General features: G+C 42.6%; 1 protein-coding gene across 3 annotated transcripts in view; it reads right to left on the bottom strand.

Moving 5' to 3' along the window:
* PTPRM (protein tyrosine phosphatase receptor type M) overlaps positions 1-26,195 on the bottom strand; it is a 779,193-nt gene that overhangs the window by 92,125 nt on the left and 660,873 nt on the right. For all 3 annotated transcript variants that reach the window (XM_058556689.1, XM_058556687.1, XM_058556688.1), the window contains one exon: positions 15,812-15,899. In XM_058556689.1, coding sequence (XP_058412672.1) covers positions 15,812-15,899 — 88 coding nt within the window. The remainder of the gene's footprint in view (positions 1-15,811; positions 15,900-26,195) is intronic.

The raw sequence follows: 26,195 nt of genomic DNA, 5'->3' as shown, positions 1-26,195 counted from the left end.
AATACAGCAATACATTAAAAAGATCATACACCACGATCAAGTGGGATTTACACCACGGACGCAGGGATGGTTCAACATTCGCAAATTAATCAATGTGACACACAAAACGAGGAATAAAAACCACATGGTCATCTCAATAGATGCAGAGAAGGCATTTGACAAGATCCAACATCCATTTATGATAAAAACTCTCAACAAAATGGGTTGTTGTTGAAGGTAAGTACCTTAACTTTATAAAGGCTATTTAAGACAAACCCACAGCCAACATCATACTCAAAGGGGAAAGTCTGAAAGCCATTCCTCTGAGAACAGGAATGAGACAAGACTGCCCACTCTTACCACTCTTATTCAACATAGTACTGGAGGTTTTGGCCAGAGCAATTAGGTAAGAAAAAGGAATCCAAATAGGGAACAAAGAAGTGAAACTCTCAGTATTTGCAGATGACATGATTTTATATATAGAAACCCCTAAAGAATCCATTGGAAAACTATTAGAAATAATCAACAACTACAGCAAAGTCGCAGGGTACAAAATCAGCATACAAAAATCAGTTGCATTTCTGTATGCTAATAACGAACTAACAGAAAGAGAGCTCAAAAAGATAATACCATTTACAATTGCATCAAAAAGAATAAAATATCTAGGAATAAATCTTACCAAGGAGGTGAAAGACCTATACAATGAAAACTACAAGACATTATTGAAAGAATTGATGATGACATAAAGAAATAGAAAGATATCTCATGCACATGAATTAGAAGAATTAACATAGTTAAAATGTCTATATTACCTAAAGCAATTTACAGATTCAGTGCAATCCCAATCAGAATCCCAAGGACGTTCTTCACAGAAACAGAACAAAGAATACTAGCATTCATATGGGGCAACAAAAGACCCCGTATAGCTAAAGCAATCCTGAAAAAGAAAAAGAAAAGCGCTGGAGGAATCACAATCCCTGACTTCAAAACATACTACAAAGTGATAGTAATTAAAACAGCATGGTACTGGTACAAAAACAGACACACAGATCAATGGAACAGAACTGTAAGTCCAGAAATAAAACCTCATATCTATGGGCAGCTAATCTTTGACAAAGGAGCTGAGGACATACAGTGGAGAAAAGAAAGTCTCTTCAATAAACGGTGCTGGGAAAACTGGACAGCCACTTGCAAAAGAATGAAAGTAAACCACCTTCTTTCACCATACACAAAAATTAACTCAAAATGGATCAAAGGCCTGAAGGTGAGACCTGAAACTATAAAACTCCTGGAGGAAAATATAGGTAGTACACTACTCGCCATCAGCCATAAAGGGATCTTTTTGAATTCTATGTCTACTCAGACAAGGGAAACAAAAGAAAAAATAAGCAAGTGGGACTTCATCAGATTAAAGAGCTTCTACAAGACAAATGAAACCAGGATCAAAATGAATAGACAACCCACCAGCTTGAAGAAAATATTTGCAAAACATGTATCTGACAAGGGGTTAATCTCCATAATATATAAAGAACTCACACAACTGAATAACAAAAAAACAAACAACCCGATCAAAAAATGGGCAGAGAAAATGAACAGACACGTCTCCAAAGAAGATATACAGATGGCCAATAGGCAGATGAAAAGATGTTCAACATCAGTAATCATCAGGGAAATGCAAATCAAAACAACACTAAGATATCACCTCACGCCTGTTAGAATGGCTATAATCACCAAGACAAAAAACAACAAATGTTGGAGAGGATGTGGAGAAACAGGAACCCTCATACACAGCTGGTGGGAATGCAAACTGGTGCAGCCTCTATGGAAAACGGTATGGAGATTCCTCAAAGAATTAAAAATAGAAATATTCTACGAGCCAGCTATCCCACTACTGGGAATCTATCCAATGCACCTGAAATCAACATTCCAAAGAGGCTTATGCACCCCTATGTTCATTGCAGCATTATTCACCATAGCCAAGAAGTGGAAGCAACTCAAGTGTCCCTTGACTGATGATTGGATCAAGATGATGTTGTATATATATACAATGGAATACTACTCAGCCATAAAAAAAGACAAAATCGTCCCATTTGCAACAACATGGATGGACCTGGAGGGTATTATGTTAAGTGAAATAAGCCAGAAAGAGCAAGACAAACACCATATGATCTCACTCATATGTGGAATATAAACCAACACATGGACAGAGAAAACTGTATTGTGGTTGCCAGGGGCAAGGAGGGTAGGGGTGGGCACAAGGGGTGAAGGGAGACATGTATATGGTGATTGACAAACAACAACGTACAACCAAAATTTCACAATGTTATAAACTATTAAGACATCAATTAAAAAAATGGTTAAGATGGTAAGTTTTATGTTATGTGTATTTTACCATGATTAAAAACAATAAGAGGGGCCAGCCCGGTGGCACAAGCGGTTAAGTGCGCGCGCTCTGCTGCGGCAGCCTGGGTTCACCGGTTCGGATGCCGGCACGCAGCCACGGACCGCTTGTCAAGCCATGCTGTGGTGGCATCCCACATAAAGTGGAGGAAGATGGGCATGGATGTTAGCCCAGGGCCTGTCTTCCTCAGCAAAAAGAGGACGATTGGCAGATGTTAGCTCAGGGCCGATCTTCCTCACACACAAAAAAAACAAAACAACACAGTAAGAGTCCAGTTTCTCCATTCCTCCATTGTAGAACCCCTCCTCACATTCCACTTTAACCCTGAACATCGTAGGAAATAGCGCTTGCAGGGAAGGGAGGACATCTCCTGGACTTGCAGTCTTACAGCCCTTGGGATTCCTCTGCTGGGCAGATTCTCCTGAGAAGGGCTGTTTCCCTTCCCCTGACAAAATAAAGGCAGTGGTGGCAGTGACTCTATAGCTTGTTACTAGAGGACAACTGTCATACATTATTAACATGTATTCAGTGGAAATGTTTAAGAATTATTGAAGTGAGTTTTACGAGGTGTTCTTTCTTTCAGTGATAAAGTAAGTGAGAGTACTGACACGTGAATGTATCTTAAAGCAGGGAGACAGATATTTTAACAGTCAAAGTGGGCTAAATCTCTAGGAGGAAGGAGTCCAGCGGCGGAGGAGAACACAGGAACATGAGTTTTGCCCATGGAGAGGAGGCTGGTCATCGCGTGACTGCACTTCTTGGCTGTAATGGGTCAGCACTTATCAAGTTAATCCTCTGCCTTCTGGCAGGTCAATGTGAAAACCATCCTTCCCAATCAGCAGTAAAATAAATAGGAAAGTATCACCATTACCCACATGGAGTCAGGGAAAGAAAAGCAAAAGCAATAAGATGACATGTCCCTGCAGCGGGAAGCGTCTTCTCTAGCTGCTGCTTAGATGTCTGAGAACACCTCAGTGACAGAAACTGGGATTCTCAGGCGCCCTCTTTTAAATCAAGCTCTCACTTGGCTGTAAGAACAATAAATATAGACTGTGGGGGGCAAATAAATCAGTACATAAAGGCTCTTCACCAGGTTGTTTTAATATCTCATTCAACTTGAATCAGATGCCACTTAAGAAGACTAACATATATCCACCACTCTTTTTAGGAAAACTCAATTTCATGCCTAGAGGACATTTCTTGCATGTGGCATATATGGTAGATACTCAGGCGAAAGATCCACAGAAATGCCACCAGCCCACTGGCTGAGCCCTGTCCTCCCAGTTTGCTTTGGAGGCCAACCAGCTGGGACAAGGCCTTTCTAAGTGCCAGGATCTACCATTTGGGATGAAAGGAGGAGGAAGTTTGGAGAACTCAACTGCTCAAGCATAAAAATTTGGAAAATCCAATAGATTCGTGGTTAACCATAGGTCAGTTATTGACCACGAAAGCCAAGGGGTCAAGACTATAAGGACTTGGTACTTCTGGGAGACACAGCCTGGCAAGGCTGAAAAGACCTGAGCTCTATAGTTATAAATTACCATCCTCTTTCTCCCTCAGTGTGGGGTGTTTTTTCTTCATTATTGTAAAGCCATTTCATGTTGATATTGTGCAGTAAACGAAAATAACAGGGCTTTGGTGTTCTGGAGACCATGATTTGAATGCTAGCTCTACTACTCCCACGAATTGGGAACTTAAACTCTGAACCTCGCTGAGTTTCATCTGTAAAAGTGGGTGGCAATGGGCAGCTTTGTAGGTAGTGTTGGGAAGACTAAGTGAGATAAGACATTTCAAGTTCCTGGAACATAGGACAGTCAGTTCCCATTCAAAAGAAATTACCCTCGTACATGAATAAAAGACGCCCTTGCTGAAGTTAAGCAATTCAAACCACAAGGAGCCCACATGCTCGTTTGGGGAACAGCAGAGCAGGGTAGAACTGACAACTCTAAGCAGCCACTCTTTGGGGAAGGCGAGTTGGAACTAGTTTTAAAGATGAAACAGGAAAAAGGTTTGGAAATAGGCTGAATACTTAACAAGTCCTACCTCTTAATCCCCTGGCATCTATCCAACAAGTTTTCTTTTCCATCCTTATTTCTGTACAACATAGCACAGAGGTTAAGATCAGGAGACTCTGGAGCCAGAATCCCTGGGTTTTAAGCCCAGTCCTGGCTCTTTCTAGGTGTAGGACCTGGGGCAAGTTATTTAACCTCTCTGTGCCTCAGTTTCTTCAGTTGTAAAATGAGAATAATAATAGCGCCTACCTTACAGAGTTTTTATGAGGATTAAGTGAGTTAATATAAGGAATGCATTAGTAAGTGTCTGGTACATAGTAAGAACCAAGTAAAAGGGAGCTGTCATTTGTATCAATAACGACAATTCAAGACCTGAAAATTTTTCACCCGGAGTATTTCATTTTTGCCTCCAGACTCTTCCCTCTCCAATGAATCCATGCTGAAAGCTGCTTTTCCAAAACACAATTTGTTCTATCCCCACCTAGTTTAAACCATTCAATGATATCAACAGGGTACTGATCAATAGCAGTCTTATAAAACAATGCAATCTGATGTAATCATCAAGAAGTATTACTATACCTTTAACTTCTTTACCGAGAAAGATCTCTGTGACATATTGTAGAGTAAAATAGAGCAGGTTACAAAGCTGCATGTCTCATAAGAGTCTATTTATATGAAATAATAATAAATAATGCGTTTGTATATGTATGTAGGAATGCATAGTGGGGTAACTGAAAGGATGGGCTTTCTGCTGGGTGGTGAAATTTGGAGCAATGTTTATTTTGCTATTTGTGATTTTATGTACTATTTCAATTGTCTATATAGTTTATACTGTCTTAGTAATCAGAAAGAAAACAATAAATCTATTTTTATTAAAAAAAAATAAAGCCAACAACTTCAAGCCATAGAAAAACAGAGATTTGAAGGAAACAAAAAAAAAATGTTTGCATTTGGTTGCTGAGGTTCTGGGCAATTTTTCCCAACTAGTCTTTACTGAACAAATTTTGTTTAATGTATATGAATCGCTTTTATAATTGGGGGAAAAAAAACCTATTTGGCCATAGACGACTGAAATATGATCAAAATCCAACTAATATTTATATTATAATCACAACTCAATGTTACCCCATCAAGAAAGGTTACAAACTCTGCCAATTTGAGAAACTCAATCTGCATCAAGAACTTGTTGCTATTCCTCTCATTTCTTTCAAAAAAGCCATTACTACATAAAATGGGGCAAAAATAATATTTTTGGGTAAGAAACAGGCACATAAAGACCTGGTATAAAGCATAACAAACCATTGTTTACTGACGAAAAATTATAATCTGTTGGTGCTTTTCCCCATGTATGCATGCATGCATGTATTTATAAATCTGTATGCGAGCATATACGTATTTATGCACTCATATATGCACATATATATTCATGTGTGACTGTATACAGGTGTGTATGTACACGCATGCATATAAGTATCTATGCATGCATGTATGCACACATGCATGTATGTATGAGTGTACACATGCATATATGCAGGTATGCATGTATTTAAGCATGTGTGTACGCAGGCATGCCTGCTTGCATTCATACATTAGAGGTGGGGTAATTAGAGGCATAAAGCAGGTCTCTATGCTCTACTTTCAGTCCCTAAAACATGTCACTTCTGCCCTTTTCATCAAGTAACATGTTTAAAATACCTCTAAGTAGCTTCAAATGTTTTAACATTTTCATATTAAACACATGGGTATGGGCAACAGCCTTGCATTGTAACTGTATGTGATTAGCTATTACCATAGCGGCAGAAATGGAGTATGTCACTGATAATCTTTCACCTCTAATCAATTCTCTTTCTGCTAAATATTGATGACATATTGAAGGTAAATTGGAATCACAATGATCTAAGTAACATTTGCCCTCTGAGAGGAGACTTGAAATTAATTTTAACTACAATTGATTCCTGCACATAATGGCTTTGCTTCTCCTGTGGTTGCATTCTTGCCACAGACCGCTACTGCAGTGCTCGGTGTCCTGCCCCTTGCTGACTCCTTCTCCTGTCTGATGTCCCTGCTCGTGCCCACCTGGGGGCTAGCTGTGAAGGCTCTGAGCACGGGGCAAATAAGGAGCCTTTGAGTTCAGTGGGCGTGGCTCCCTGTGAAGCTTTGCTCTTGCTGCTGGTTTCACATGATGCTAACTTAGTCTTGCCTTGCTTCTGACTCTGTTTCATCTAGACCCTCTGTCAGAGACTTACTCCTTATTCTTCAGATTCCTGGTAGGACCTCTGACTCTTATGTTGCCTGATTTTTCTACAGTTTACTCTTTGTCTTCCTAAGCATGTTGTATCAATCTGTTTCTCACTTACTCTTCTTCACTTCAGTTTTAATGCCGAAAGCTTTCCCAGCCAGTCCACCCTTATCTGATGAAACTCTTGTTTCCTCCTCCCCTCTTTACCTGCCTTTATACATAAACTGGATCAGGACAGTAGTAGATTCCTAAAAAGCGACACTGTTGGAGTCGCTCAATTAGTGGAGAGAAGCACATTGCTATAAAACAAAAGCCTGGAAAAGCGAAGTCTGCAGCATGGGCCATCAAGATTGGGTTACTGCTTAAAAGAATTGGGTGGGATAGATGGGGGTCAAAGGTCTCACTCTCCTCTTTGTACCTCACTATTACCCAGGAAAAAGGAGTAGGAGATCATGAGTAAAAGCAATCAAGATGGAAACCAAAGCTCAGAAAGGCCCCCTCCTCTCTTCCCCTTCATAAGCTGCCTATCCTCGCTGTCATGTCCTCGCTCACTTGCCTCCTCACCCCTCTCCCACTCCATTCAAAGCAGCTCTTGATAATTTCATCGATAACCCTCCCATTGCTACATCAGGGTCTTCATTGTACTAGATCTTCCAGCAGGACACTATTGACTCCCCCTTTTCTTGATGACAGAATGCTCCTTTGTGTGTGTTAAGCAGTTTTGTCTTAGGATTTCTCATTATTAAAGCCCCTTCAGGATGGGTCCTAGGCTCTTTACGCCCTCTATGCTCCCTCCACAGGTAATCTTACCACACCAATGGCCTCAACCACCACTTATCTGCCCATGATTCACTAATTCATATTCAGGCCCACACCTCTCTCTCTGGGTTCCAGAGCAGTCTGCATAACTGCCTGCTTGACATCTCAATTGAAAATTTCAAAGGCATCTCAATATGTCCCCAAATTAAACTCATAAGCTCTCCCTGCCTTTGTCAACCTCACGCCTACCCGAGCTCCCCTCTAAATCTGTTTCCCTTCCAGTGTTTCCCATCTTAGTAAATGGCTTGTCCTTCCATCTGTCTGTCTGTCCATCCATCCACTCCTCCACCCATCCATCCATCCTCCTGCAAGTCAGAAGCTCAGGAGTCATCTCTGATCCCGTGTCTTCTCACCCCACATCCTGTCCCTCCAGTTTGATCAAGTACTTCTCTTGAATCCATCTGCTTCTCTTCTTTCTCGTCCACATTGTCATCGCCTCTCGCTGGGGCTACTGAGAGACTCTCTTAACTAGTGTCCCCTCCCAATTCATTTCTCACTTTGTAGTCAGATTGAACTTTCCAAAGGCAAATTTGATTAACAACCCCTGCCCTTCCCCCGCAAAGCCCTTGAATGAGGTTTCCCTTGTTCTTATAATAAAGACTAAAATCCTTAATCTGCCCTGGAAGGCCCTGCAGGTCTAGCTTCCACCTCCCTCTCTCTGGCCTACCTCCCTCTCCCAGTCCTTCCAGCTCCGGCCACTTGGCCTTACTTCAGGTCCTCAGACTCAGGGGTTCCCTCACGTGAAGGGTCTGTGCTCATGATGCACCCTCTGTCTGCAACACCCCCTGCTCTAGTCCTTTATCAAGTGGTCTTCCATTTCACATCCCCGGGGAAGCCCTCCTACACCTTCCGAATAAGTCAACCCCCACATTAGGGGTTCTCACAGGACCATGGACCTCTTTTTTGTGGCTCTTAACTTTTATTTCATTTCATTTATTTATTTATTTTTTTGTGAGGAAGATCGGCCCTGAGCTAACATCTGCCAGTCCTCCTCTTTCTGCTGAGGAAGACCGGCCCTGGGCCAACATCCATGCCCATCTTCCTCCACCCAACATGGGACGCCGCCACAGCATGGCTTGCCAAGCAGTGCGTCAGCACACGCCCGAGATCCGAACTGGCGAACCCCGGGCTGCCGCAGCAGAGCGCGCGCACCCAACCACCTGCGCCACCGGGCCGGCCCATCTTTTATTTTTATAATTATATAATTCACCTGTATAATCATTTAAGTCTCAGGAGCTGTGTCTATTTTGGCTCACTGCGGTCACCCCAGTGTCTTCACATTGCCACCTCTCCCCTCGCTCACTCTGCTCCAGTAACACAGGCTCCTCGCTCCAACAGGCACCACGCTGAGGCAGGTGCGTCCCTCCCTCAGGGCCTCTGCCTGGACCTGGCTCCCTTCCTCACCTGCGTCAGGTGCTGGCTTGCATCTTACCCCCTCAGGGAGGCTTTCTTGACCAGGATTTAAAAACTGCAACCTCCGCCCACCCATCTCCCTTCCCTGCTTTCTTTTCTCTGTTACACGCCTCACTCTCTAATATACCCATTCTACAGTTTACTTAATGATTGTTTCTCTATCGCCCCACAAGAGTGTTAAGCGCTATACCGACAAAGAATCCTGTCTGTTGTATTCCCTGGTCTCTCTCTGACACCTAGAATAGTGCCTGGCGTGGAGGTTCTCAATAAACATCCGTTGAAAGAATAACTTCAGCTTGACACAGAGCCTGGCACACGGCCGACCAATATGTCTTTGTCGAATGGACCACAGAAAGGAGGAGAGAGCCTGGGAAGGGCCTGCAGATTCCGGCTCCTTATCTCCAATTGCAGCCCCCAGAAAAGAGGACCCCAGCTCCCAGGGGGCTGCGGTTAGCCGGGAGACTTGGTGTGCGTCTTAAGCTCAGAGTTAATGACAATTAGAAACTGCTGCGAGTATTGGGTATCAGGAGGGCTATATTTTGTGGTGGCAACGGTGGCCAGGGTATTCATTTATATTTGGATAGGGCTAGCTCAGCACATTTATAGTGTGAATAAGGGAAAAGTTTAACTTACGCAAGAGCAAAAGCCAATAAACAGTTTTTAAGCACCATTAAAACCATTTTATATGCAAACATTGCTATAAAACAATGAATGTGATCATTACAAGCACTTCTTATGTTCTCTGAAAAGCACTAACAAGAATCTCTAAGATATGTTGACCAAATCCCCCAATTCCTCATCCGAGTTAGTGGTGTTCTTCCCAAGGCTTAGGCCTCTGAGGCAGGCTTCCCAGTCGGTGAAACTGATCTTTCTACAATTACCTAACTTTTTAGGGGGAGGGGAAATGGTAACACTTTTCTCTGTGCCTATAAAGAAACAACTGATATAGGTGTATACATAAGCATGACTTAGATAAGTATTTTTATTCTTTTTATTCCTCAAATCCTTCTGCAACTCTAACAATATCAGAGATTTATTTTTCACTGCTGTAACTAAAGACACCACAGACAGCCTCAGATGAAGCAGTTCCCAAATGAAGACTCTGAGAGAGGTACTAAGCCCTGCAGTGGCCTCGTCAGACTTGACTGGGGAGCCCACACTGACCTGGAGCCACTCCCTAGGGAAAGGGCACTCAGACTGCGAGGCCTAACAGAGACCATGCAAGGGCGGAACCAGGTGATTCTGGTGTTTAAACCAACAGTTATCGGGACTTCCACAACCCAAAAGTGGCATCAAACTAATCCTATTTATCAGAGGTGGATTAACAGTAGTGTCTAAGGATTTGGATACCCTATTTTAAAAGCATTAATAATTGTTTGGCAGGTAGTCTAAGTGGTTGCTGTCTCAGGATATGCCAGCATACAGCCTTATAGATAACTACCATAATAGTAGTTACTATAAATACCCAGACAGTTCTAGAGGGATTTTAGAAAACAAGAGGAGAAGATAACCATCGCAACATCACAGATGAACCTGAAGGACATTATGCTAAGTGAAATAAGCCAGACACAGAAAGAAAAAAACTGCATGATCTCACTGATACGTGGAATCTAAAAATGTGGAATACACAGAAGCAGAGAGAAGCACAGGGGTTACCAGGAGCGGGGAGGTGGGGGAAGCGGGGAGATGTTGGTCAAAGGGGACAAAGCTGCAGTTATGCGGGATGAATAAGTTCTAGACGTCTAATGTACAGCATGATGACCATGGTTAATAACACTGTATTGAATCTGGAAATCTGCCAAGAAGGTAGATTTCAGGTGTTTTTATCACACACACACAAAAATGGCAACTATGTGAAGAGAAGATATGTCAATTAGCTTGATGTGGTAACCATTTCACTATGTATACATATATCACATCATCATGTGCACACTTTAAATATATATAATTTTAATTTTAAAAATACATGGAAAAGATGGAAAAGATAACGTGTGTGCAGGGAAAGGCTTCAGGGCGCCACAGAAGCTGAGAAGTAAAATCAGGAGACTGGACAGAGCAGCCAGGGCAGAGAAGTCCCTTTTTGACACTGTCTCTAGAAAGGCACAAAAACAATGCAACCTGATGAAGAAACACTGAAAGAGCCCAGGGGGTGGACAGGACCGAGGGCGGGTGAGAGCTGGAAGATCAGCCCCTGAGGTCAGGAACACAGCCAGGCAGACTACCCAGAAATGGCGCCCAGAGTCACGGCCTGTCACGAGCCGGGTGCCGTGCAGAGCTGTGTTCACAGTTAGGGAGCAATTATCTACCTATTATCCTTTCGAACCTGAGGCTTCCAAATGCTGATTTTTTTTTTTTTGTGAGGAACGCCAGCTCTGAGCTAACATCTATTGCCAATCCTCCTCCTTTTTCTTTTCCCCAAAGCCCCAGTAGACAGTTGTATGTCATAGTTGCACATCCTGCTAGTTGCTGTATGTGGGACGCGGCCTCAGCATGGCCAGAGAAGCGGTGCGCCAGTGTGCGCCCGGGATCCAAACCCGGGCCGCCAGTAGCAGAGCACGAGCACTTAACCGCTAAGCCACGGGGCCAGCCCCTTTTTTCATTTTAAATAATCTTCTGAGTTAGCTAAGCTGAAGAAGGGTAAAGAGTATTTCAGGAGTAACGAAGAAGAAAAGATGTGAGTTTTTTTCAGGTAACAACAATCAATGTTGTTTTTAAGTGGCATACAGTTCATTTCCACAACAGGTAGTGTTCTCAGGAAACTGTGACATTGAGAAGTTTCATGACTTACCCAAGGTCACTTGGCTAGTACGTGGTGGGGCAGACTCCAACTGTATCTTCTAACTCCAAATTCTATGTTCTTCTCTTTTGCGCAAAAGGTCTTTCCTCCTTAGTCTGCCCTCACTCAGTTACCTCTCTCCTACTAGCTCATGCGTGTCGTGGTCTGCTCTCGCCCACACACTGTAAAGTCATGGGGTGGGAGGTGGACTTAAACCTTTTCCGCCTCTGACGACATTGTGCTAGACACACAGAGCACACGCAGTGCCTACATACAAGGCGATGAAATAGTCGGTCCTAAGTGCAGGGTCTGGAGGTTGAAGATGGTCTCGGTGGTGGTAGAAAAGTGCCCTGGGTGGTAGAAATGACAGGTTCTTCTGGTGAGATCTCTTGTCCACTAAACTGGGAGTCAGCAAACTACAGCCTGTGGGCCAAATCCAGCCCATTGCCTGATTTTGAAAATAAAGTTTCTTTGGAACATAGACAGGCCCACTCGTTCATGTACGTCTATGGCTGCTTTGCACTCAGCAGCAGAGCTGAGGAGATGAAAAGAGACTGGCAGGTCTGCGAAGCCTAAAATAGTTATTATTTGGCCCCTTACAGAAAGAATTTGCCCAACCCTGCAATAGATTGTGATTGATGGGAGGGTAGTACCCAATTATGTTCAGCCATCTTCCCATACCAGTGCCTAGCATGGGGTCTGGCAAATAGTAGGCGATAAATAAATATTTGTTGACTGAAGGGATGAATTATTGTTTCTATTTAACCACATACTCTTGGTCCAGCTGTGAGGATAAATCAGGTAGAGGAATGGGATTCAATGTTTTTGTGGAAAACAGCTGCACACCAATCCCCAGAAGGGTCAAGGCAGGGACAAGGCCAGCAGCACCTCTGGAGGCTGAACAGAGCTTTACAGGAGGGAATGCTCTTAGAATGCCCCGGAGAGCCTGCATACTCATCCCAGACAGGAAGCAATCAATACAGGCCATCCCTGTGTTGGCCTGGAGGGTCTATGCCTTTCCCTGAGTCTATAAAAACAAAATTTTCTAAGTAATTAAACTAGAAAATCACTTTTTACATCACAAAAGTACAACTACCTACTCATGTGATCACAGGCAAGTCACTTCTCTCCCTGCCTCAACCTGAAGATGAGGACAGCCCTTAGTAGAATTAAAATATTTCATATTTGTATAGAATTTATGGTTTTTAAATGTCTTCATGAAAAAGAGAGCGTAAATTTTGGTTACAATAAAGTTAGGAGGTAGGTTAGGCGACACTTATCTTTTATTCTGCTTTCCTTCTCACTGCATGTTGAAACGTGCTGGCCAGTGCCCTCTAGCCAGCTGACCCATACTACAGACCAGGCGGATGCAGGCAGCTCTGTCAGCTACTGCCCTTATCACACCCATTATTAAACGCCCTCTGACATCCTGTTCCCTCGGCACCCATTCTGAGCTAGGTGACAATTAATGATAATAGGTTAACAATTAATCCAGAAATTACACCCTGTCTCCACTATCCTTCTTAGACAACAGACATGAAACTGTCAAAAAGACCTTCTGCAGAAGGCCCTTAACAGTGACGGCTTCAGAATTTCTCTACAGGGCGCCTCGAGGGTCAGCCTGGGGGCTAGAGGACTTAGCTTGAAGCTACCTTTGAACAGCAAGTGTACAGTTTTTACTTAGTTTGCATATTTATCAGGTGGCCTGGGGAGATAAAGGATGGGGAGGCAGGTGGTTAAAATCTCCTTAAGCTGCCTCTTGTCACTGACACTGGCCTGTGCAGACTGTGAGGCAATGGTGAAAACTTCAGGCACGGTAGCAAGCCTGTGGGGACCAACCATTCAACTCTCCACTGGGGAGTGGTTATAAAAGCTGCTCCTGGGTTGAAATCCTGCCTCCACATCTCATTAAGTGTGTAACCCTTTTACTCTCTTTGTGTCTCAATTTCCTCACCTGTAAAATAGACACAATCATATTCCCTATTTCATGGTGGTGTTATGGGAAGTGAGTTAACACGTGTGAAGTGCTTAGAGTAGTGTCTAGCATACAGTAAGTACTCAGCAAATGCTAGCTTTTATTATTTTTTTTCATTAATCATTCAAAAATATTTCTCAAGTGTCTACCAAGTGCAGGTATTAAACTATGCATCAGGAAGGAACGGACTGAAAGTTACATGAAACAGAGGGCAGTTGGATTTCTGAGCGCACCTCAAAATCACCTCACTGACACTGCCTTCTGCATCTCTGCACATGGCCCACATTTGGGATATTACAGCCGCAGCAGGACAGAGGGTCCTCAGCCTCCCCTTCCACGAGGTTTGGAGAGAGGCCCAGGGCCCAGCTGTGGATTCCCCATTTTACCTCCGTGAATCCCCTTGGAGTTTCAGGGCTGAAGGATCTCCTGGAAAGGATCCTGTAAGCCATTACTAGAAATCTGAATTCTTCTAATAGTGCAAAGCCTCAGTGGGCTCCTAGAGAATATGAAGGAACTTGGAAGGATCTATATTGGTCAATTAATGCTTCCCGTGACGTCTGGCAAGAAATGACGTTTTCCTTCTCTGAGCCTCGACAGCACCGTACACACAGCTCCAACATAGCGCTGTGTCATTGCGCTGGACTAGAGTCACAGTGCTGTTATCTGCCTGGTCTGCTCTGTCCTGGGGGCAGGGACATCGTCTCCATCACCTTGGAGTCCTCAGTGTGGGCCCAGTGTCTGGTGCTCCGTAAGTGTTGACCAAACTCACTGAGGGGCAATTAAGCCTGAGATGTCAGGGAAGCATCTTCTACCTAAAAAGGACTCTGACATGACCAAATGAAGCACTAACTAAAGGAACAAACAAGACACTCGGAGCTAGCGCTCGTCACCTGCAAAACCAGTGGTTTGGTTTTCTAAGTGGCCAAAGCGATAACAGGGCATGCTCATGTTCAGTAGGGACCATTCATATTAAACGTAAACCCTGCCAACCTTCTTTTTTTTTTCTTTGTAAAACACACTGTAGATCTGCACTGTCCAATACGAGAGCCACTAGTCTCATGTACTATATAAATTCAAAATAATTAAAATTAAATACAATTTAAAACAGTTCCTTAGTCACACCAGCCACATTTCAAGTGCTTGTGTGGTGAGTGGCAATTGTATTGGATAGCTCAGACACAGGACAATGTTACAGTCACAGAAAATTCTACTGGGCAGTGCTGCTACAGAATCTCTACTGTCCCACTAAGTAATGTTAACTCAGGCAAATATAATTTAACTGCACTTTCACAATCAATAAAGCTAATATATTGCTCCCCTGGACTATCCAAACCTTTCACATTTGTTCTCTTATAAGTAATAAGACATGATGAGCTAGATGCTCTCTAGGTCTATTCTCATGTTGCTTTTTTTTTAATGTACATATCTTCAGAAATAGTATTAATTCTGTGCGTCCCTTCTCAGTATGTTGGTGCAGTCATGTGTGACTTAGAGCAGTTGACTACAGAGGATGGATGGCTTCAGCCCTTGGAAAAGGAGGCTCATCAATTGACCACACGCCTCAGCATCGTTATGGGACATTAATGAGGTTGGGCTAGATTTAAAAACCTTCCAAGGCATTATGGATTGGTAACATTCAGTCTCACAGGAATGGGGAATTTCTGAGATACAATGCTAGCTCTTTTGCTAATGAGTATTGTGATATGGGGACTATCAATTAACTTCTGAGTTTCAGTTTTCTGTCCTTAAAACGGGGCTATTACTGACCCACCTAACCCAAGTGTCTGGAGGATGAATGAGTTCGTGTTTGCTGAGAACCCTGTGCTCCTTGCATTAAGGCGTGCTGTGCATCGTTATTTCCATTTATTCTCATGTGGCAGCTGGGAAACATTAGGACTGTTATGTTTACTCCTTCTAAAATGCATTTTCTTTTTCAGCATTTTAACATTACCTATGTTACCCAAACCTTAAATCTAAAAGTAAAACTAGCCCCACAGCAAGACACATTGACATAGAGCCCCACAGCAAGACACATTTAGGTAGTTTTTGCTTTCCTTAATAGGAGCATAACACCAGCTTTTCCAGCAGGATGAAAGAAGTAATTGCACTGTAAATTCTCACTGCATGAGGCTGGTGGTCAATTTTAGCAGATGCAAAAAGAAAGTTATACCACAGTGCAATTACTGTCAACACTTACATGCAATGATATTCCCGTATCTGTTCTTCATTCTGTTCTCATCCTTCTTAGCAGAGTCCCACGGTGCAGACTGCCCTTCAAAGAAGCTCTGGAAGAAAGAGGAAACTGACACTAAGAATGACAATTTGGTGCAGTAAACACAGAGATCTTAACGATGGAGGATGTTCTTAAAAAATGTACAAAGAGCAGAAAGGAAAAGAATGTTCACAGGAATGGGATAAAGGATTATTAAACTAGTTTACATCTTAAATATTTCATTTATCTTTTTGTTTTCCTTTAGGTAATATGTTACAACTATGGATGAGGGCTGAAGAGTGACCCACAATTTATCTGTATAATCCATTAAAAATGGTTGAGTGTTCATCCCTATCCTACTTGAATATTTAATACAGAAAAAGATGACATTTCTCTCAATTTTTTAATTATATTACCATTTTTCAATATTCTCCTAAGAAGTATAAAGATATTTTTCTTCCCAATTGCTAACTGAAAGAAGATTATTTTTGGTTAAAACTGTGAAAGTAGGTAAGCTAAGACTTCATGACTTCAAGGCTAAAATCCTGTAATAAATTCTGCCAGAGTTTTCTCTTCATTTTTAATGTATCTTAGATGTCCATTTATTTAAGGATTTGGCATTATTCTGCCCAGGGTCTTTAATCCTCATGTGATTAGTCAGATATATATTTTTTCTGTTCAGGTTATAATGAAAATTTACTCTGCTATCAGCTGACAAGTGAAAAAAAAATCTGGGACTGACTTTCAGTTCCACTTCAGTCCGTATTCCATTTTATCTTCACGCAGTCAACTCTACACGGAAGAAATGGGAACACGGCCCGGAGCAAGAAGCACTCAGGAAGACTGATTTCCTGTCTTTGCCGCAGCTACTCATACTTCTTGGCACCAATTGGGAAAGAAGAGGAAAGAGAAGGAAGAAGGCATAAGGGCCCTAATCTCCATCCCACCTATGGTGTTTGGTCATCTTGGCCATTTCCACCAATTACCAATATCCAGTGATTAGTCTGTGGTTCAACAGGACATACTTATCATTCCTCTTTATGCGTCCAGTCCTGCCTTGTTAGTTAAACTGCTGCTTGGCCCTGCTGCAGGATGTAGGACACCTGCTCACAGACCCCACAGCGAGCCCCAGCCACCCGCATGTCACATAGACCTGACCACGCAGAGGACGATGCTCGCCACCTTCTACCGTTTCTGCCACCAGACTGTGGACCCTCTGAGAGCTGGGACTGTGTGTCATCAGTTTTGTTTGTGCAGAGGCTGTGCCTCATGGTAGGAATCTGATAATTAGTTATTGAATAAATGAGCCACTGTGGTGTTTGGTGACAGTCTGTTTGGCTTTGATCTCAAAAATAAAGCTTTACTTCTGCAGCTTAAGTGTGTGAGGGGTTCAGATACTTGGAGAGCCTGCATGTGTACAATTTGCAGATTTCATTCTGCCAGTTTGTGAAGTACACACACTGTTTGTGACCTGCCATGTGTTGATACTGCTGTTACCGCACAGCTCAGCCCTCATCAGAGCCTGGCTAGAAAACACTCTGTCCCAGCTCTGTCCCACTGGCACCAGTACTTCCATGCACCAAAATAGCAGGAGAACACACCATTTTATCACATGCAGGAGTGAAAGGATAACACTGCAAACATAAGAGCTAGAGTTTTAAATTGCCCGTCTTAATTTCTGGTACCTTAGTCATGATCATCTTTGACACCTTATCATCATAATACTTTTTACATTATATTATGATCTTGAAGAAAACATGGGGGCAGACCAGGATCAGGTGTATTATATACCTATATCTGTATTAACAGATTCACAATATACATTGCTAACCAAAGGGTAAAATACTGTATGATGTAGGACAAACGCAGGTAAAAACACTTTCAGATTATTAATAAATGAAGTCACTAGAAATACTAGCAGTAGAAATCACCAGTTAATTCCACGTAGAACAACACCTTTATATGATCAGGGGATTTATTCAAACATATAACTTCTATTCTGCTATAAAAAAGGCATTTAAAAATAGCTTCAGGGATTTTAAAGTCACACTCCTTTTCTGAAGAGTGTTTTTGTTACTCTATGAATGACAATTATTTTACGGTTGAGTAATAACTATTATTTGACTTCCCTTATAACAATTTAATTTTACTTTGAGTTTGTCGTGATGTAATTACCAATTTCATTTCCCTCTGCCTTTTCCACCTATATAAAAGTTTTCAGATTTTGTTTTTTTGTAGGAAGATGAAGAAGGAAACTGTCTTTGAGGGAGACCTTGATGTCTTCCAGTAGATCCATGGTTACTAGTTAACATTGCCACAGGGTGAGAGAGCAAAAGAAATAGAGAGGAGAAAGGGGTCAACAGTGGATTAGGGGAAGAGGCATTTGTTCAACTAGTAAAAGAAAATGCTCCTAGGTCACCTCAGACAAATGCGCACTGAGCCACACAAGTCCCTTCCACTCTTGACAAACATATGCTCTCCTGTGCCGGATGGTACTCACATCACAGCTGTGTTTCTTTAGCATTTGTGGTAATCATAGGACTTCCAACAGCCCTTGCTTTTAAAAACAGCTATTTTAATTTGATTGTTTTCATTTAACTGGTGACCAGGAAACAGACATGCATCAGCAACACAACAACAGCCGCCCTCCTTACATTTGAGCACTATGAGAAGTTCCCAGCATGTTTTCATAAGGGTGGGCCCCAGGGCCACCAATCCCTGAGCACTGATCATGGTGGGCGTCAGCACGTGCTTGCAGAATGAACGAGTCCTCAGGAGAGCGGACGGCCTCCCTGCTTTACAGCCAAGGGACATGAGAAAAGACTACAGCCAGCTCATAAGACACCACCCTGGGTCAGACCTTCACATTTCAGACTCAGTCCACTGGTCTTTCCGTACCACCTCCACCCTGACAAGGACTTTGAAGGGGAAACTGTGTTAAATCTACTTAAAAACACATGGCCAGTAACTGCTTTCCATACCTAGAGTGCATCTCCTTGTCTCTAAATGATGTTTACAACAAGAGAATATAAAAGATGTCAAGCAAACTTTGTTTCACTGGTGATTACTTTTACAAAATAGGACATTTTCTTATCTCATAGGACAATGTGATCATTGCAGGGAAGCAACTGCAGCAAGGCAATAGCAGGAGGGGAGTTCTCGCCATGAGCCTCCCCAACTCTCTATCCAGGAATGACGTGAATCACTTTAAGTGGTTAAATGCATTTTTTCTTAAACAAAAGCAAAAGAAAACAAAAAAGAGCTGTTCCAAGAAAAAGATCAGATGACTAGTGCCATCCATACTGTTCTGACTCCCTACGGATATGGCGACCGGGTCTTGTATTTTCTGGAATAGCCCTGCCTCCAATTATTTGCCAATCTCCCCATGAACACATTTGCATTGTTAAGACCATGTGTCCTTATCCTTGGCTTGGAAAATAAGTAATATACCTATGTGGAGCCCAGAGAGAGGAAGGAAGGGCTTTCTGGATTGGCTAACCTGGCTTTTGTTTCTTTTTTCTTATGGTGATTATTATATTTTTTACCTTCTAAGAGGGATCCAGTTTTAAATGTTATGTCTTTTTGTCAGCATACCATTTCAAAATACCCGAGAAAATATTTACCTTAGACTTGACTCCCTCTTATGCCTGAAGTAGGACAAAAGTCAATTGTTTAAATTTCTAGTTAGAAAATAAAACTTTATCTAGAGCTCTAGAGCCACTGAGCAGTCAGAGAAACTGTGACATGATATATAGGTCTTTCACATATATTGGTTACTTTCCTGGCTTGGGAATTCTAAGCAAGAACAATAACCAGGGCAGGAACACAGGTCACCAGTGCTGTAGAATACTGTCTCCTGTCTGGTCCACAGTGAGGACTGGCATACACATGTGACTTCCAAGGCAACAGACATGCTTCCTCCATCCCTTGTTTCTGGAGAAACTGAGCCTTCTCTGACTACTCGTTTCCGTTTTTTGCACACCATGAGATGGACAGATAGTCACTAAAAAACTCACCAGCAAAATATGCCTAAGGAAAATTAAGTAATTTTGCTATGTAATCATTCCACTATGTCCTATTTCACATACTTTTTGGCTTTTAAATATCTTTTAATAAATTAAGCAAATCAATGCACATTCTATATGATTTTTCTCCTGTGCATTTTTCTTTGGGCAAGAACAAAAAGTTCTTTAGCTATCTTTTTTATCTTCAAGAAGGTCAAAAATTATGTGTTCCTTTGAAATTACACAAATGGAGTTACTGAATGCTTTGAGAAGAATTCTACTCTGAAGCAACATTCTTGGGAAGTATGTAATCACATAATTTGCGTGGTATCTAGAGAAGCGCTGTTCCTATCACATTTGTTGGAAGTAAAGCCAACTAGGTTTTGAATCTTCCCAGTGCTGAGGAAGAGGGACTCTGTTCCTCGAAGGACTCAGGATTCCTGAGCATATGCCCATGACTGGCTTCTCTGCTTACCTGCCCCCTACATTTCCCTATGCCCTAGGCAAACCCTGACGTTCAAGTTTAAGTACAACCTCCAACTCCTCCTCAAGTTCTCACCTCATAGTTTTTGCTTAACAAAAGTTACCAGCAGGTTCACTAAATCAAATTCAGCCAAAGCACAGGCGCTCCTTTGAAACACTGGCCCAACGAGAGAGAGCTGCCGACGCCATGGCGAAGGGAAGAGCGGCCAAAATCAGCCTTAGCAACGGATGGATGGCATCCCACCCTCGGAGCAGGCTTGGGGGACAGACGATGGCCCACGCTCCCAGTACACTATTTATAGGAGGAATTTTAAATACAATATGCACGTTTAGGCAATATTTAGTGCCTACAGCAGATTTTTAATATGCCGATACAAGTTAACACACCAACTGTGGACTTTTTATTATGAAAAAAACACTTTATGTATTTTGGGGATTTAAGTTAATGGTCTCACTGCACCTTCTGTCAGAGTTTTCATAAATATACTTACGCTTTGACTCTACTTAAAATGTAAGTAAAGTGGTTCCTCTGACTACCTCAGATCACCTATACTGAGAAAAGGCAGCAAACCTGGGAACCACTCGGAAAGAGTAACAAGTCTCTGCAACAGTAAAATGAAACCAGGCACGCTCCAGTGAATACCAATGACCTCCCCACTCCAAGATGCTGCACTCTCCATGGGCACAGAGCAGGAGGAAATTGAACATCCTGCAAGCAGCCATTTTTTTCTAAATAGGAAACATGTTTTTGTGATTCAATAACCTCCTCCCCACCCTTCATACCACCATCATTTTCCACAGGATATAATTATACATCTCAGTTGCCTGCCTCAAGAGAACATTACTTCAAAATGATGCAGTCTGTTAAAAATGCCACAGCTCCCAGATATTAAAAAAGGAGGAAAAAAAAAATGCTATTCAACAGAAAAGCTGCCAAGCAGAAAGGGATGCAGGTCAAGGCTGTACATAACGCACAGTGTGTTTTCAGGCAGTGCAGGGTCAAGTGGTGTTAGAAGCTTCTGAAATCGAATTTTTCCTCCCTTTCTCATACGAATAAAACCGTGCACATAAAATGACTAAAGTCATCACCCTGAAAGAGGGAAGATGAACTCACTGGGGCATGCAATATCTCTGAACCTTCTTTGTTTTCGGCCCATACTTTTCTGGTTCTTCCAAGTGCCACATTTTACCAGGTCCATATAAACTACTAATTGCTATCACAGTGAACCAACTGAAGACACCTAACATTGCATGACAGGCCATGGAGTGGAGTGCCAGTGGGAAGATGGCCCCAGAAGCTCAGGCCCAGTGGCAGCACTGGTCACCAGTCACTGTCATTATCCAATGTCCTGGATGGGGGTGGCCAAAGGGAGCATGTGATGCTTTAAGGGCAAAAGAGGTCAAGACTGGATGAAAACAAGAATCTAGACACAGGAACTGTGTTATTCTAAACAAACTGAAATCTGAATGTGAATACTCCTTGATACTCTTGAAGAAGTTGCTGATTGATCTCAGCACTTCAAATGGCCATGTTTTATTGCAACTCAATAAATTCCAAGTTTTGCAGAATTTTTCTATTTGCAAGATTCAGGCAGGTGGTGATCTTGGCAATAGTTGTCATATGGCCTTCCTCTACCTAACATCTCTTTCTCTTTTGATAAAAGAATTGAGGTTTGCAGCCTAAAAAATTTATATGATATTCTAGTGCCCAGAAACTCTCCCCTCTGACATTTGGCTGAGCTCTAGGACATGTTTTTTATTCTGTTGAAGATTACCCCAAATGAGTGACTTTTCACAGCAATGTCATATACTTTCTGTTGAAAAATATATGCTTATGTGGTGTTCGAAGCTCTCTCAGGTAAGTATTTTTATTCCTACTGCACAGATAAGGAATTTTGCCTGAGATCATGCAGCCAGTAAGCAGAAGTAGGGACCTGGACCCGAGGCCATCTGGCTCTGAACTCAGTGCTCCTGGCACTGAGTTGGCCGAGAATACACAGCTTTGTGCCCACTGCATCGCACCGTGCACATGGCTGTCTCAAGTCACCCTTGCTGTGGGTCGTGAGCCACCAAGGCATTTCTGGTTCCCACTTTTTATAGAATAAGTTTGTTCCATTGCAAATAGCCCTGTTACCATCTGCATAGTAATTTTCTGGGGGACATGAAGCCATGTGCACCCTCGAGGAGCCCTCAATCTACCTGCTTTTATTTAAATTTGCCCCATTTCAAAGCTCCCTTTCTTCCCACCTTCAGACTCACTGCAGTCATAAGCTCCCACTAACAATGTGACCTATTCCTCAAGCGTATCGAAGCAGAAAATATTTGAAAACCACTGATCAAGTGGCTGGAGAGAAAAAAATACTCTTCACCTGAATGACAGAGTAAAAAGTGGTGAAAACAGTAACTGCAGAGCATACACTGTTTCTGAACATTCCACGGACAAGGCCAACATGCCCTGGAATTATGGAGACTGATGCACAGTGATGTGGCTTTAAAAAGGGGGCTATCTTGATATAACTGGGGTGAGTTCTGGTCTAGTATTACTTCTAAGAGGCAGAGCGTAGCTGTTCAGGAATATTCCACACTTCCTAGGCCTGCATTCGTCTTCCATTTGTTCCCTAGAAGAGAGCTTAATGACGAAGATCCCCTTTTCTCAGCAGTTACCAGCGCCCCCTCATCTAGGAAGGCTTCTCAGGGCTGGAAGCCTCTGTCTGCCTACACATGTGATGAAGTTCTCACCCACTGATGCTGCAGAGGCAGCTAAGAGTCTCAAGGAGTCCCTGGCTCCCTGGCACTTGTCGTTGAAGGAGGCTTCCAAGGGCCCATCACAAGAATATTCCTCAGTTTGAAACTCAAAGGCTACATTTGCAAACTTATTCTTCTAGATGGTCCTCGTAGGGTCTCTGCTGCTTCTTACGCAATGAGGACTGGGGTAGTGGAGGGGCTGCACTGCAAGGGATTTATTAGTAGTGTTTATATTCATTACACAAAACTTGGTCAAAGTTTACTTTTGTGAGTTAGGCATTGCCTGTCTCTTGATCACAGTGGACATTATGAGATCAATTTTGCAAAGATTCTGCAACTTGGACCTGGCCCTGTTCTTACTGTATTACCCTGGCAACTCCAAGGAGGCCACAGCAATTGGATGGGGTGTCAAAACAGTGATGTCAATAAGCAGCTTGTCACAGATGGCACCAGAAAGAGGACTGCCCTGCTTTAAAGGCAGGTGAAAGTATCTGATTCAGTTGTTTTGTAGTTTCTCTAAATCACTCTGGTTTGAGTCCCACCTCCAGGATCACCACCCACATTTCAGAGAGAGCAATTTTCATTTCCCTTCAGATACAGATCTTGCCAGGGTTTGAGATGTTAATACCACCAGAGAACTGTAATTTTCTCCACCTCTGCACCTGCCTTGAAAGAGTGACTTGTCAGTGAGCTGGTGCCCAGATCTTCAGAGACAAGCAAGAGTCCTTCTTTGGAAAAAGGCCTCCCTAAAACATCTCGAGAACAAATGGATGTTTTTACAGAAATCTAGCTGCTCCTTTCCTTCTGAGAGCAGCCAGAAAAGTGGAGCTCCTCCTTACCTCTTGCCTACATTATTGCAGTAGCCTCCTCTCTGGTTGCTTCACCCCCCTCCAGTTCAGGCACTTCACCCAGAGTGAGCTTTTAAAAACACACCTGGGCACCTGCCACTTTGCTGTTTGAAAGCCTAGCAGGTCTGCCTACAGACAGCATGGTGGTCACAGGGACCACGGGACTCAGCACGTGCAACACACCTGGTGCACAGCAAGCGCTCCATCAGGGCTAGCAATTACTGTCCTCGTTCTAAGACCAAAGCTTGAGCCTTTGAGGCCAATAAATCCTAACTGACCCTGCTGCCATTTTTTGTTACTGTTTCGCTGACAATAATCCTTCTCAATTGTTTCCTCTAGTGGCTCTATATATTTCCTGCACTGATTCTATACAGTATTTAGAAGCGGCGTGATTGTTGTTTTGTTCTTGCCCTTGTTAAAAAAAAGATCAAACATTCTTTCCATGGTATTTCTTGGAGAACTGTGAGTTTTAAAATGTCTTCACCTCAGAAATCACAGCACATAAGCTTCACCAAATGTAACTGAAAATCTAAGGATACTTTTTAGACATGACAGGCTTGGAAATAAATAAGTGTAGCAGAAAAAGGAATTTTAATGAGAGATTTGTGACTCTCTTTTTGACATCTATTAATTTATAAAACCTATCAGCACAATTCCCAGGCTCTTCTTGCAGTACCTAAGTCAGGGTGATTAAAGATAAAAATTTAGAAGGGAGAATTATTTTAGAAATTTGGAAATCAAGGTTAGAAATACCTTTTCAAACAGTTTAGTGAAGAATCATTGAATCTCAATTTACTCTGTCCAAAAGTTCAATTTCTACTCTTAAAAGCAAACATTTTTATTGAAAATTATAACCCATTATGAAATTAGAGTCATAGCTGCTCTCCTTCATTGACTGATGTAGCCAAACATCATTGCTTATTGAAGGTTGTGGAAACCGTCACTTTAGAGGTGACCGACTCCTTCTTGTGAGGAAAGTCTTGGCTCTCAGCCTTAGTCTCTGGGTGTGAGGGGGAGATTCTAAACAAAGTCAAAACAACAAGCCGGCGCCAGGCGCAGAACAGAAATCCCGGCATGTGGAAGTTTCTACGTGTTGCTAATCACCCCTCCATAAAGACAGAGCTACTCACAGCTTCTGTGGGAAACCCTGAAAGAACCAATTCAGCTCTCACACAGATCAAACATTACTGGTAAAAGTCATCTTACCACAGACCTTGGGCGGAAAGCCTTCCTCATCTGAATGTACTCCCTACAAACCATTATCGTCTTACAAGGATGCTTTGGGAGTGGAAGTGGCGAGCAGGCAAATGGAAAGACGAAACAAGAACTCCCGAAGGCAAGTGATGTGGGCAGAGGGGTCAGCGGCAACCACAAGTTCCGCCCAAACTGTAATCATTTGTGAACCACCTCCACCACTTCCCTTATTCTCACCACTTCCCTCTAATTTATTTAAGGATTTAAATACACTTATTTGTAAATGAAATTTCCTATCATTATGGTAAACGGAAAGCCAAAACACCACAGGTAAAGATAACAGAAAAAGTAAATACAATGAAAACAAAACAATGGTATTAATCCCATTAATTAGGGAGGTTACCTAGTGTTACTGAATGCTAAAAGGGCTGAGGCAAAAGAAGTTGCTGATTCTCAGTTTATGGCTCATTCAAGCTCCCTCAACAACCCATTCCAGCTCTGATGCTCAGCTGCTCAGTCACCCTAGTACACTGGAAGTGCTCAACAGCACAAGTGGCTAGTGGCCATCGCACTGGATAGTGCAGACTTCTGTCCTTATAGGAGGAGCCATGCCCAATTGATTTGGTAGTCATGAAGGTAATCCTGCAACAAGCATCCAACTGCAGATTGAGGAGGAGAGCAGGAAAAAAATAGTTCTAGAGGCAGACAGTAGAAAGAAGGAAATCTTTGTGGATCTGCTAGGATGCACAAGAGCCCAAGGTGGTACCAATGAATGAACAGGAAAGGCTGAGAAAGGAACAAGAGAAGCTAAAAAGTAAAAAGGAGAGAACGAAAGCATCAAGATTAAGATAGGTCCAAGATGAAGGGCATAATGAGAGTTGTCTTCTATGCCTGTCTATGTTCCAATTTATGAGGGACCCGATGCTGCTCTAGCAGGGGGCCCTTCCTTCCCTTGCCTTGAAAAGTTGACCTAAACACTATAATTCACTCAACCCCACCTCTTCCATGCATTTTCTTCTCCAGTTTCCATTGATCTTTTTTCCTCCAAAATTCTATTGTAGCTATTAGTATGTGCCACTTGCGTTTTTTTCACAG

Source organism: Diceros bicornis, chromosome 16 (genome assembly GCF_020826845.1).
Source record: "Diceros bicornis minor isolate mBicDic1 chromosome 16, mDicBic1.mat.cur, whole genome shotgun sequence".
NCBI lineage: Eukaryota > Metazoa > Chordata > Mammalia > Perissodactyla > Rhinocerotidae > Diceros > Diceros bicornis.
This window is presented reverse-complemented; position numbering and strand designations above follow the sequence as displayed.